Below are 13,451 nucleotides of genomic sequence, written 5' to 3'. Positions count from 1 at the left end.
TCTATTTGCAGCTATATGCCAGCCAGGATGCAAACATGGTGAATGTGTTGGGCCAAACAAGTGCAAGTGCTACCCGGGATACACTGGAAAAACCTGCAACCAAGGTAAGACAGTCAAGTCCAAGAAAGAGAAATTCTTCTTGAAATCACAGAACATGTGATGGTCTAAAGATCATAAACAGAATTGTAATATGTGATTTATTAGATTTTGATGCCCAAGACACATTCACATACAAAGGTATCGCAATGAGACTGTTTTCTTTTCCAGTTGTCTCAGCCTACAGAAAAAGTTAATAAGTTTTCGGAGTGCTGAGGAAGTATGGTAGAAAATTTAGAACTTTGTTGTTCAAAGGTATACCGTGATGTTTGCTAACCTTCTTTTGACATGCTGATTTTAGAGTGAATTATTTTCTTTAAAAATAGATACCTATTTATATTCAGATTTACTAATCCTTCTCAAACTGATGTGGAAATGAATATTGTATTTTTCAGTTTTAAGTCCATTTATTCTGTCATCTCTCAAATTACCTTGTCTCCTTTTCCTTTTACTCTGGGCAGACATTTTAAAGGAAGAGTTGTTATGATTTTATTATTCTACACCTGCTTTGGTCAGTCTGGAACTTTTTCAGTTGACATTGCAGTGAACTAACAGTTATGTGTATATGTAATCATTTTTCTATGTACTAATTTCTTTAACAATATCAAAGAATGCTGTGCAGATTGCTGGAGGCTGCAGTCTTGAACTAAACTATTCACTTTCCACTCAAGGCTAAGGAAGGAAAAAATGGTGGTGATAAAGGGTTAAAGGAAACCTTTTAGGTGGTATTGCTCAAATATTCTTGCGTGGTATTGGTGGCAAAGTTGCCACGGCAGATGTGCATGAGATTTCTGAGCTGGCTGCTGACTGTGGTGTCTCAAATATGTCCCAGCTCAGGTCACTACAGCTTATATCTGTTCTGTTATATGGTGAGACACTGGAGCTGTTCCTGGGGTCAGGGTGTGTGTTCTTGCCAGGTGCTGATTCCATGTTAGGATAAGACCTGAATGTTTATAGTGGATGCAGAGTCTGCTGGGAGGAAGTTCAAATCACACAGGATAAGTGTGGCCTGTGTTATTATACCTTAATATAGCACGTATCCTGCTCAGTCCATGGGCCATCTTTCTCATTTTTCTTCTAGAATAATGATTAGTAATAACAGAAAGTAATAGTGTTGACAGAAGAAATGTTGGAGTTCTCCTGCAGAGACAGAAGTCTTTCTAGGATGTGTGAATGGTGCTGGGCTGTAAAGTATGCTCAGGTTCTTGGTGAAAGATGTTCTTAGAGTACAAGCACCGATAAACCATCTTTACATCTCATCCTTTCATCGGCCTCGTGGATCAAGTGTATTCTAGGGACCAATACAACACAAGAACCTGGCCTCACAGCAGAATTGTTGAAGCCGGGCTGTCTGATGATCCCTGGATAAATGTCCTTTTCCAGTGGCAGTGCAGCAGCTGTGGTGATGTAGACCTTGCTTTGGGTCACTCACACCTTAGGATTAGCTGATACTCTTTTATTATGTTGCTATCAGCAGCAACTGAATTGCAGTGACTTGCACAAGGGCTAACCATGTGCTCCCTCACAGCCTTTGAATCTTCTGAGTGGTTTTAGTGTTTCCTTTCTAGCTTTTGATTCCACATTTGCAGCTGCAAACAGTCAAGGAAAAAGCTGAGTAACTTGAAAGAAAATACCCTGTACCAGCTCTCTAATTTATAGTGATAGACAGAACTAATATTTCTTTCAAAGTATGTTAATCAGAAAATTGATACCTGCCCTTCAATAAGATGTCTGTTCACAGACAATGTGAGTAGTTGTAAACTTGTGATTTTTGCTAGCAATCTAAAGCATATGCAGGTTATCTTCTTTTGGCTGGGAAATGCTTTCTTTATGCAAAGCATGTCACGCCACTTTTCTGAAACTTACTGTCCTCTTAACCTGTTTATTTCAGGAACATGATGCAAAGTTTGCGATTTTTGGTAACACAACTCTTGTCAGCACTTTATTTATATATAGATATAGATGTAATTTTTTTTCAAGTGATGAAGTAATGTGTATTACAAAGATCTGGTAATTTCCTTTTTATTATGCCTTCTTCCCATCCTGTGAAGATGAGCAGCTCTATACAAGTCCCCCTGATCAGAGCAGTGAAGCACTTCTGTTCCACTTTCTGGATGATCATGAAAGAAATATAGCATCAAGGGGTGAGACAATCCAGTATTTCAGGTGGCGTGCTCCTTCTACCTGCACAGCATGAAACACTAATACAATTTCTTGCAAAGGGGTTGGAGGCTAATAACAAATGGCTGCGACGTGAATGCTGAACCTGCCAGTGTTGTTAGAATACAGAGCAAAAATCTGATTGTCTTTCCTTGATGCTGCGTGTCTGGATTCTGAAAAGGCTTGACAGTTCACCGTACTCATGGTCATAACTTGCTTTTGTTTCTTTTCTCTGCTCTTCTTTCAGGCCATGCACTTTTTATTTGTTTCTGAGTTCCTTTTTAAAGTGAGGATGATAGAAATTGTTTATCAGGTTAAATACAAAATTGATTTACATGAAGTTGGAAGTTAAAGAAAATGAGGGTTGTTAACTTTTGTATTTGGCAGCTGTTGATTAATCAGACTAAGTGATGTGAACAAAGTGCTCTCAGGGTGATACAAACCTCTCATAATGAAGTTTGACATGGTAGTGTGATGATAGTTGCTGGAAATGAAAGCTGATCTGCTGTTTATAGTATGGTGACAACAGTTTCATTTTTGTCTTGGTTTCTAGTCCCTGTCTCTGTTTTCAAAGTCCGAGTAGATTTGGTATTGAATATTTGACCTTTATGCTGCCTGATCCACCTCAGCTAATAGGCAGAAAAAGGCTGGAAAGGTTTGAGTGCTGGAGTCTTCTACAGAAGCTAATTAAAGAAAATAAGAGTGCACTGCATCCTCCTATGAGTGCCCCATTGTTAAGTGCATGCTAAAGTTGGTCATTATTCAAAATCATGTGTGATGCTGTGTAGCAGTCAAAGAAGTCGCATCCAGATTTACCAGTATAGCACTGTCATTCTCTCATTCTGTTCACATTTCATTTCTTCAAAAACAAAATACTTGTGCTCAGCACTTGGCGCTTATATATGGACCTGCTTTCCATAGTGCCCAAAGTTGTCAGTCTGTTTTTTATGTACAGTGCTGTCTTATGTTAGTTTGAAATTGAGTGCTGCTTTTGCGCTGACATTTGTAGGCAACATGGGCAGAACAATGACATTCTTAAGTGCAGGACGGTGAGTGGACATTCCCACAAAAATATTCAAAGGATTTGTTAAACCTTTCAATCTGTTTGGGTATGTATTTTAAATTCCAGTGTGAGATTATAAGTGACTAAAAGAAATTATGATATTTTATTAAAAAGAAAAAGGATGTGAAAGTGTTGTTTTTATTACCCTTTGAGTTTATACATTTTAGCTCTCATTTATTTTTAGAGGAAACTTACGCTATTTTCTTATTTCCTCTTTTGATGCATAGACATTTATACTGAGACGTCTTTATACATACTGCTTGAAATACACAATTGATGATAAGTAACCTGGTGTTTTTTAAGCCAGCATTTGTTCAAGAGGCATGTTGCTATAGCTGACTTTTTGACTGCTAACGTTAGCCCCAGGTTGTTCTTGGAAAAATAGACCTTGCTTAAGGAAGAAGAAACACAGAAGCAGGTAGAGTATATGAACAGCAGGAATGTTTCTGTGCTCCCCCAGTCTGTGTGCAGTCCATCCAGCCTCTTTGCGCTGTTTCACGTTGTAGCGCGGCAGAGCAGGAATGCTGATAGCAGATCCATGCAGGCTTTATGAGGAACCCGTGGGACCTGCCAGTAACCACACAATGTGCCTCCCAGGAAACCGAGCGGAGCTTGTCATGCAGTTTCCAAGTGTGTATCTGTCTGCACGGGGGGAAAGGAGGCAAAGAGAACGTGCGTTTTGGGGAAAAAAGATGAGCTGAGCATACGCTCTAACACACTTCACCTATTTACAGGCTGGCTTCTCTCTTAAGCAGCCACAGCACTGCCAGTACTCATTTCCTTAAACAGTAGCATTCATTCTGACTCCATAAGGTTAAAAACATCTTAATAGCTAATTTCCAAGGCAGAATTGAAAACCCATGACATGTGAGGTTTAGGTTTAAGTGGAGTTGTGCTCACAGCCTGTTTCTGCTGACCTTAGCTTTCTGTTATGTTAGCCAAGGTTAAAAATGATGTTTTTTTCCAAGGCACAGACGTTTTACTTTCAGTATGTTTTTAAGATGTGAATCAAAGGAGTCAAAAGCTGATGTGACAGCATTTGTTCACAGGCAGGCAGAAACAGAATGAAGCAAAAACCATAGAAATAATGTAGTCAAAATTCCACAGACAGCATGTGATATTTTGTTTGCCCTTAAGTTTATTTTACAGGTACAATTTCCTGCTCATAATGTAGATCTCATCTGACTTGATGGCAGTTGGTGATGGAATGTGGTACACAGGTGATACAGCAAAGGTGCAGCTCGTGGGGGCATGTTCCAAAGCTCTGCAGGCTGCACTCTGTGTGACTCTCCTCTTAAGGACCAGGAAGATCTTCACTGGCTTAAGGCTGAGAGGAGTTCTTATTTCTTTAAAACAACAGTTTTGTTAGTTTGCTCCTACTCTATCTAGGCTTTTTTGCTGCTCAACAGTCGTTTTTAGGAGACAAATGTATCAAGACCTACATTTCCCAGGTAAAAGGCATGAAGTAAAACCAAACTATCTGCTAGATATTATAATATCTACCAGAAGGAAGGAGTTGCTCAGCCTTCAGCTACTTTAACTTGAACAAGACCTTTCCCAGGTTTCATTCCTGGATGTTAAAGATGATAATACATCTTTATTTTGGCTCCTTTATGGGGTGTTTTGCAAGTGCTGAGCTTTTGAGTAGGTGGGGGATCCATTACAAATTTTTATTTATTGCTATACCCAAACACTGGAGATATTCCATTTCTGTAAAAATGCTCTTTAATTAAATAGCATCACCAACAGAGGTGGTGGCAGCTCCGAAGGCTAATTTCTAATTTCCAATACAGTTGTTGCACTTTCTTTTTAATACCAGGTTATTCTCAGAGTACATTACTAATAGGTGTCTATTTGTCAGTACCAGAGCTTTCATTTCTGTACTAAGAATATTTCATACCAAATGGTGGTGTAGTACTTGGAGTCCTGTAGAAAGATCTAATTATTTAAGGCTCATAATGCAGGATGGTAAGCTGAGAACAGTCATAAACTCTTATTGCTTTCAACTTTAGATTTGTGGTTGTAGTTCTGGAAATAAGTGTGAGACAGTTCTTAAGGGTAAAGTCTTCAAGAGTATCTAAACTTAGGGGCTGAAGCGCAGTGGGATGTAAGCAATAGGAGTTAACACAGGCACTGTTCAAATCCTGCCTTGTCAGCTCAATTTCAGCATTACCTTTCCTCATTGTCTCCCTTCCTCTAGTTAAGTATTTTATCCTTAGCTCTGTTATGCATTTGTTTTGTAAAGTGATGTTTTTTGTACAGAAGAGAAAGAATACAGTTATTTTAGACTTACAAGCCTTTCCTTTCTCTTACTTCAGAATGATTTTTGTCCGTAAATCTCAGAATGGTCACTAGTGTGGGCTCTGTGGGGATAGTTTTATGAATTGAAGTCAACTCTAACAGAGTTTTTGAACTTAGCAATGACTTATTTAACACGTCTTGCATGTGTAATAAATATGTTCGTGCAGCTATAATGTCTGTTAGGACCTACTTAATTGTAAGCTTTACAGAAAAGAAAAAAGCAGCTTTTTGCGCTGCCCAAAGAGGTTTGCCTCCCAAAATGCAAGCTTTCACCTCTTTATTATTGAGCGTTTTTATATAAGCTTTTTTTTTTTTACACAAAAATTTTCATGATGAAAACTTTCCCTTCCCCTCCAGCATAACCATTTGCTGCTTTTACGTATGCATGTGCTCTATCAATAGTCACAACTCTTAGCTGAAGGTCACGCATTTACCATAGAAAACGTACGTCTCTTTGACAGCTGTTGTTCTGAAACCCAGCAGGTACACTCTTGGAGAAATAGGTTCTTCTGGCAACTCCAAAAGTGTTTTCACTTCATGAAGAGTGAGAGCGGAGATGCTCTTCCTGCAGCACGTGCTCTGCAGGAAGCCTGTGTGGACAGTCATCAGTCCTTGATTATCAGGCCCAGGTCCAACCCTTATTTTGGCAACCTTTCCTCACTGAGGCCGTGCCTGCGCTCACCTGGTCTTCCTTGACACTCTAGGGGTAAACATTCCCTGTCAGGCTTCCTAGAAACATCTTCTTCAGTCTTCTGTAGGAAGAAAGGTAAAATTATGTCCCTTGCCACCACCCCCTCACAGCACAGGGGAGCAGGCACAATTCTTATCCCTAAACCTGCTGCTTTTCCCGAGGCCTCGGAAAATGAAATAGAAAAGGTCATATCCAACAGTCAGGGGAAGGGTTGTGAGGACAGGCAAATACCCGTCTGCATGATGCTCATTCTTCCTTGGCTCCATGGAGATGGGAACGAAGTAGATCAGAACGTAATAAATGTTACGACACATAAACAGGAACAGGAACAGCAGTGACTTACCAGGGTGCTCATTACAGGCACTGGCAAAATCCTTGTGGCTGGTTTTGAATTGCATCGGTGACTTGTAGTCTGATACATTTATTTTCTTTTGATTGCTTTGCATCGTATCAGTCATAATGAAAGGGAAAACACAATTTTAGAATGTAATTGGAAAACACTGGCCCGAAAAAAAAAATAAGATGAAGGATGGTGACCTCGTAAGCGATTACAGTGTTTCAAGATAATTTGAAATCCAAATCCTAGGAATTTGAAGAATTCCAGGTGTAGCTGTCTAGAAACAGTGCTTTCTCTAACTTCTCCATAGTGAGCACAACTTCCTCTCACACCATTTACAACACAGAACTTTTTAAGGTTGCTACTTGTAGTTTCTTAAGAGATCAATGAATTACTGACTTAATTCTAACCAGAGGTATGTTTGTATTTCTGTTCTAATGAAATAATTGTGACTCTCTCAGTGTAACAGACCTCCAGACAGCATTGTGCAGTATTAGAGATGAGGGTCAGTAACTCAGTTGTTGAAGTACTTGCTGGCTCGATTTTTGAATAAGTTTATTTATTTCCACCTTTATTGTCATCTTTACTTATCTGTATGCAAATAACTAAGTGACAATTTATTCTGCTTTAACCAGATAAAACCAATACATATTCTTGGAAGAGAATTCTGAAGGAATTCCTCACTCAGTCTTTACTTCTTGTTAGAAGCCTTGTCTACTAATACGAAAATTGTGGGTTGAATATTCTCAGTTTCAGTCATGAATTCTGTATTGGATTGTACATCTGAAGTACTAGCCTTCATGAGTAGTCCTTGACAAATATTACTGATGTTAGATACTTTTTCTCACTATTTTCTATATAGTAAGAAATACATTTTCTCTGAGATTGTTTTAAGTAGGTTAGCATCAGCTTTCTTACCTTCCTTTGCGACTAATTTTGAAGCATGATAGTGAATCACTGAGTCGCTATCAGAATCACTGACAGTGATTGCAGCAGTGACATTTGCTTTCTCCCTCCTCCAGAGTCCTGGCTGCTCCTGGACACGGCATAAACATGAATAGTGGTGAGATGTTGGCAGACTGAGCTTGTGCCTTCCCTAAGGAAACTGCTGTTGGCACTTAATGCTAATACTGTCATTTCTGAAAGGATATCTGTGAAACGCAGGAAAACATTCTACTTAGCAGGGGGGCTTCTTCATGGACACTTGCTATCAGCTGGACTGCATATAAAAACCTAATTGCCATATTTTTCCTTCTTTCTCCAGGCACTTGAACTAGCAGCTTTTCCACTTTATATGTTTTCTCTTCCCACCCGCTTCCCTTGTGCCCTTCATTTCAGATCTAAATGAGTGTGGACTAAAGCCACGGCCGTGCAAACACCGGTGTATGAATACCTACGGCAGCTACAAGTGCTACTGTTTGAATGGCTACATGCTTATGCCAGATGGAACGTGCTCAAGTATGGCAAGGCTTGTTGCTTGCTTTTTTCAAAATCCTCGAGATCCCGCTTGGGTTTCCCTGGGAAACTTTTATGAAATGAGTTCCAAAGTAGAAGATTAATCTTGATGGAAATCAGGCAGTTGCATAAGATGAGCGTTTTTTTTTCTAGTGAAAGCAGGCTGAACAAAACAAGAGCAAATATTTTGGTTTTTATTAGTTCTATTACAAGTTTCCCCAAAAGCATTCTTCAGTGCTGTAAATCACTGTTAACTGGCCTTCCAGGACAAGTGCTTGAGGTTTGCATTGCAGCAAGACACCTGCAGTTCTGCTCTGTTAATATCCTTACGAATGTAAAATCATTAAAGCTGCAGATGTTGGTGTTTGACTGGTATAAAATTGTGCTGTCATCTCCCTGGAGATCAGGTTCCTACTTGCCCCCATAAAAGTGGATATTTGGAGAGAAGTGGACAGAGAGAAGGGGAAAGAAATTACCTTTAGTTAGAGATGGTTCTGTTTTAAAATGGCAGTATTGTCCAGGAGGGTTTATAGTACATACTGGGCTTTACATTCCTCATAGGGGCTGCTTTCCCTGACAGAACTTGCTATAATTATGGTGGTTGTCTTTTTTTGTCTTAGAGATGCAATTTGTGGGAAAAAAAAAAAATTACTGTGCTTTTTAAAGCCTGAATACTTGTCAAATTCAACAAGCTTTTTTTCACTTTTATTGTAATTATATGACATCTTAATTCTTCCACATTTTTAGTCATCTTCTGGTACTGATCAGAGTCCTTATCTAACTATGTTCAATTATTTTCCCTAGATGCCCTTTCTTGCTCCATGGCAAACTGTCAGTATGGCTGTGATGTACTGAAAGGTGAAGTCCGCTGCCGCTGCCCTTCTCCGGGTCTCCAGCTAGGGCCCGATGGCAGGACTTGCATAGGTACGTGATCCCATGTAAATTCAATTTTTTTTTCTCCAAAATGTTTTTATCCTTATTCTGGATGCAGTTCAAGAGAGTTTATCAGATGTATTTGGAGTGCATCATACACGTAGTTTGACGCTGTTACTAATGAGAATTGGGATAGGCATGTTGCTCAGGGGCTCTCAAGTGGTCTGTGTCAGAGGTCACCGGTGTTTTCCTCCTGTTACTGGGTCATTTTAAACTATTGCTAATGGAGACTCCAAAATACCTGCCTGTGTAAATAAAGGAATGGGAAGGTCAGCTCTCCCTCAAACCCAACAAGGTGATGTGTAGGCTGAGGGGATGAAGAGGTAATTTGTGCAAATCGCTGGGATTATATTGGGACAAGGTGAAGGTCTGTGCATGCTCCCAGTATTAATGGGATTGAAGCTACCTTCTTCCAGACTGTGAAAACTCCAGGTTAAAATAAACTCAGGAATTCAGACTGTATAAAAGTGAAATGTTTTTTTCTCATGTTTGTGAATGTGGAAAAGGTGCTTATGGTTAATCAGACTGTATTGTGCCACACTCTAGTATGGTCTCAAGAACAGTGTGATGTGTGATTTCATTAGTCATTAACCACACATCCTGAATGGATGTTATGCTCCAGTGATTTTATTATTTATATCCTATGCAGTGCTGCAGTTCCATAACCAGTAACAACACTTGCACTGAAAGAATGTGGATGCCCTGATCCTCCCTTTGGGTGTCATGGCTGTTCACAGGGGAGATGGTTCTCCAAGTGGCTGACACATGCTGACCAAGAATTTGTTGGCAGAGCAAGGGACAGATTCTAAATCTTCTGATGTGAGGAGCTTTCTGAAGTGCACGACTGGGACATCTATATGTACAAAAGAATGGGTAGAACAGGAGGAAAAAACCCACTGTTGTCACATGCCGAAGGGATTGAATTGTAATTAATCAGGCTGTGGGCGTTAGGGCAGACAGATCTTTGGAAGAGACTTGTGCAATGCCATAGTGAGCTGAGTGATTTTAAGTACAAATTCAAGAAAGTTATACCAAGTATAGAAATTGCCTAGAAAAATACTTGCAAGATTCTCCTAGTGTGCTTTTTTCTATGCAGGCAAACTTGATACTTCGAAATAAACAAAGTGCACTTTTAATGCCGAAGGCTAGCGCTCAAACCAGTTAGATAGAGCACTGTAAGTTCTTCAGTGCAGTTTTCAAAGAATCATTTCTTTTGCCCAGAAAGGTAAAGAATTGTGTACCACATTTCAACTGAGTGTGCATCATTCAGATTGATCTCATAACCTATTTTAAAAATTTTCCACAAAAATGTCAGAGCAGCTTTGTACAATACAGAGAAAGCAGTCACAGCAAGCGGTGTCTGTCCTTTGTGGGCTGTAACGTGATCTACTCCCCTGTTTTGTAAGAAGCGATAGCGACGCGCACACTTTTTGTGTTATTTCTCTATCAAGTTTGAGTTGTACTAAAACCAGTAAATACCTCCAAGAATTGAAGTAATTTGGGGCTACGCCTGCACCTTTTTCTCCCATGTGTATAAGCCCGTCACTGTTGGGGAGGTTGTCAGCTCCAGCAAGGGCCTGGTATCGCTGCGGTACAAATAGAAGTGTAGATGATATTTAAAAAAATGAAATCAAAATCAAAGTGTGCATTGGCTGCAGCTCATTAAATCCTTGTTTGAGGAGAGTTTGAAAGACAGCTGGGAATGTAAAGCTTATTTTTAGCCCAGGTGGAAATTCCTCTAGGCATTATTCTATTCTTGCTTTAACCCATGCTGATCATTCTCTTGGTAAAACGTTCCTTCCAGAGAATCAGTAGAGAGCCATCAAACAATTTGGCCATGAAGATAAATCGTATCAACTAAATAACAACAAATTGAAAAAAAATTCAGCAAAGTATTCAGTGAAAATATGGATTAATTAACTAACTGATTAACGACTCTTGAATCAATAAATCAATCAGTGCTGCCAGCTTTTTGCGTTGGGATTTTCATTTAATTAAATACATTTTGGCTTCAGAAGGTCTTAAATTATTTGAGGACTGAAAACAGTTATTTTCACTGTAAAAGAAATTATAGTTGTTTTGATTGTGTATAGAAACTTGAAAATAGGGCCTTGTAAACTTAAATATCATACTATTTTTAAATGAATCTCATAGCTAGTGCTTGAAATGGTAATATGTTCATAGAGCAAGAGAGAGGCTTTGTAATTATTTTGTAATTGTGCTTCTCTGTTGACCACTGTCCATCTGACGCGCTGGGTGCCGTCTGTCTCATGTGCTGCCCCGGTGCAAAGTCTTTATTGTTAGAATGTGTAATTGCCTAGAAAATTAAGCGATACCACTACAGTGTTCTCATCATCTGATGTATTTCTTGCCTTATGAGAATTTGTGAAAACGTGAGTATGTACAGAGGGAAAGGTAGGACAAGCTATATTAGGTTTTAAAGAACATAATCCATGGCACGATGAGGTATATTCAGTGACTATTATTTTTCTTACTGAATTGCTGTTTGAAGTTGTGGTTTAAGGATAAAAACAACAAAAAAGAATCCCCAACTAACTCATAGTAATCAAGAGCCTGAAATTTGCAGCTTTGAAATAATATTTTAATAAAGGGTAGAAAATTGCGGCTTGTAAATTAAATAATAGTCAGGAACACAGCAGAATTTATAAAACTGTTAATAATGTACTCAAAGCCTAACTAATGAAGATTCAAACCAAGAGGCGGATTTATGGGGGTTTCAGGCATGTGGAGAGATGCCCAGTGTTGGCCTTGTTTGCTCCTCGTTCAGGCCTTTACCACGGCATCATAGAGGTGCTCACAGCCCAGAGGAAAGCAGAGCTGTTGTTTTGGAGCAGTCTGACAGGCCAGGAGTGTGAGAGCTCAGGGGCTGGATCCTTGCTGTCCTCCGTCATTCTTCATGCAGGGTGGGACAGTGCCAGCAGGAGCCACTGGGAGAGCCCATCTAGCCAGTCATCCATGGCTCTAGCTCACTCCTTTTGGCTGTGGGAAACATGGCCTGGAGAATTTTGAAGCTGCATGTCCCGTGTCTCAGGTAGCTGCCCTAACTACCCAGCAGGTTTGTGGTAACATTTTTTCTGTGCTGGGCAAGACTCAGGCTTCTCTCTGCCTTGTTCAGGCCTCTTTCACAAGCAGCAGGGCATCAATCACTCAGCTTTGTTTTGCACTCTTGACACCTGCACCGAAGTGCTCCTTTTGGGAAAAGAATTGTTTGGAGAGCAAAATCTTGCTTTCCCGTAGATCAAGAGCCTGAGAGAGCTGCAGAGCAAAGGCTTGAACTGTGGCCCATAGATAACTAGCAGACATCAGCAGCAGTGTGCGCCAGAGGCAGCCATGCACGGCAGGTCTCTGCCTCAGTGAAGAATTAGGGTTCAAGCACTCAGCAGACTTCAGCTCCGTTTCCAAGTGCTGCAAAGAGAGTGGCAGAGCAAGTGGCTTTTGTGTACCAGCCTGACCTCTTCTCAGAGTTTCCCAGGCAGTGAAAGCAGCCCTGGGTGAGCATCAGCTGCTCCCGGGGCCTCTGCCTGACTTGTTAGTCTTCATGTTAGTCGGCGTGAAGAACAGCATCTTCTGAGAGATGAGGAGCATCAGACATTTGCTGTGCATCACCAGAGTCTTCCCACTTCTCTGTCCTTGGCCTGGACGTCGCTTACTGAAGCACGGCTTCAGGTTCCGCTGGGAGGCCCTGGCAGGGCAAATGGGAGCCGTGTATCTCAGGCGTATTTTAAGATCACTTAGGTAACCTCCTGAAAGAGGGGTCAGCTACAGCGCAAGCACTACAGGGTAAGAGATTGCAGAGAGCGGGTATTCAAGAAGCACTTGGTCTATGGTAACTAGCTTGTATAGGTGACCCACAAATACTGCATCCCTGGCATTAACTTGAACTCCCTGTTTAGAGCAAGTCCTGAACAGATGAACATTTCCTGATAGGTTCATTCGGCACGTCATGGATTAGGGACACCTGAGATTAAAAACAAAACAAACAAATAAAACCCACTTCCTGCTGCAGGAAGATGTACTTTGAATATGCACGTATAACCTGTGCTACAGGAACAATATTTCAGGAATGTTTCAGAAAAAGAATTACTGGAGTAGTTTTTATTATTCCTTGCCTGTGCATCTAGGTGCTGTCTTCATAACCAGGCAGGGCTTGGTGGAACAAAATGAAGTTATACAAAAACACAGAATAGCTTTTCTTTGGACAAGTACTGTTACAGTTTTAGGGATGAGTGTTTTCAGGTCTTGAAGCTGGTGTGTATTCTGTGGGGAATTAGAGAACTTCTCCTTTCCAAGGGGAAGGGTACCAGGATGGCAGGAGCATAGAGGAAGCGTTCCAGATGTAGTAGCAATCCTCATTATGCCAGTGTCTCTTGTGTCACCCACAGTATTTGTAAAGG

The 13,451-nt window shown here is 40.4% G+C and overlaps 1 protein-coding gene across 12 annotated transcripts in view; it reads left to right on the top strand.

Annotated features, from left to right (window-relative positions):
* Positions 1-13,451, top strand: part of NPNT (nephronectin) — a 64,071-nt gene that overhangs the window by 33,218 nt on the left and 17,402 nt on the right. For 6 of the 12 annotated variants that reach the window (XM_065062799.1, XM_065062802.1, XM_065062800.1 and 3 more), the window contains 4 exons: positions 12-104; positions 2,148-2,240; positions 7,987-8,106; positions 8,908-9,027. In XM_065062799.1, the coding sequence (XP_064918871.1) occupies positions 12-104; positions 2,148-2,240; positions 7,987-8,106; positions 8,908-9,027 (426 nt within the window). The remainder of the gene's footprint in view (positions 1-11; positions 105-2,147; positions 2,241-7,986; positions 8,107-8,907; positions 9,028-13,451) is intronic. The other 6 variants (XM_021282961.2, XM_013371501.3, XM_065062795.1 and 3 more) reach the window with 3 other exon arrangements.

The sequence above is a fragment of the Columba livia genome, chromosome 4 (assembly GCF_036013475.1).
Source record: "Columba livia isolate bColLiv1 breed racing homer chromosome 4, bColLiv1.pat.W.v2, whole genome shotgun sequence".
NCBI classification, from domain to species: domain Eukaryota; kingdom Metazoa; phylum Chordata; class Aves; order Columbiformes; family Columbidae; genus Columba; species Columba livia.
Note: the sequence above shows the minus strand (reverse complement) of the source record. Positions and strands in the feature narration are given on the sequence as shown.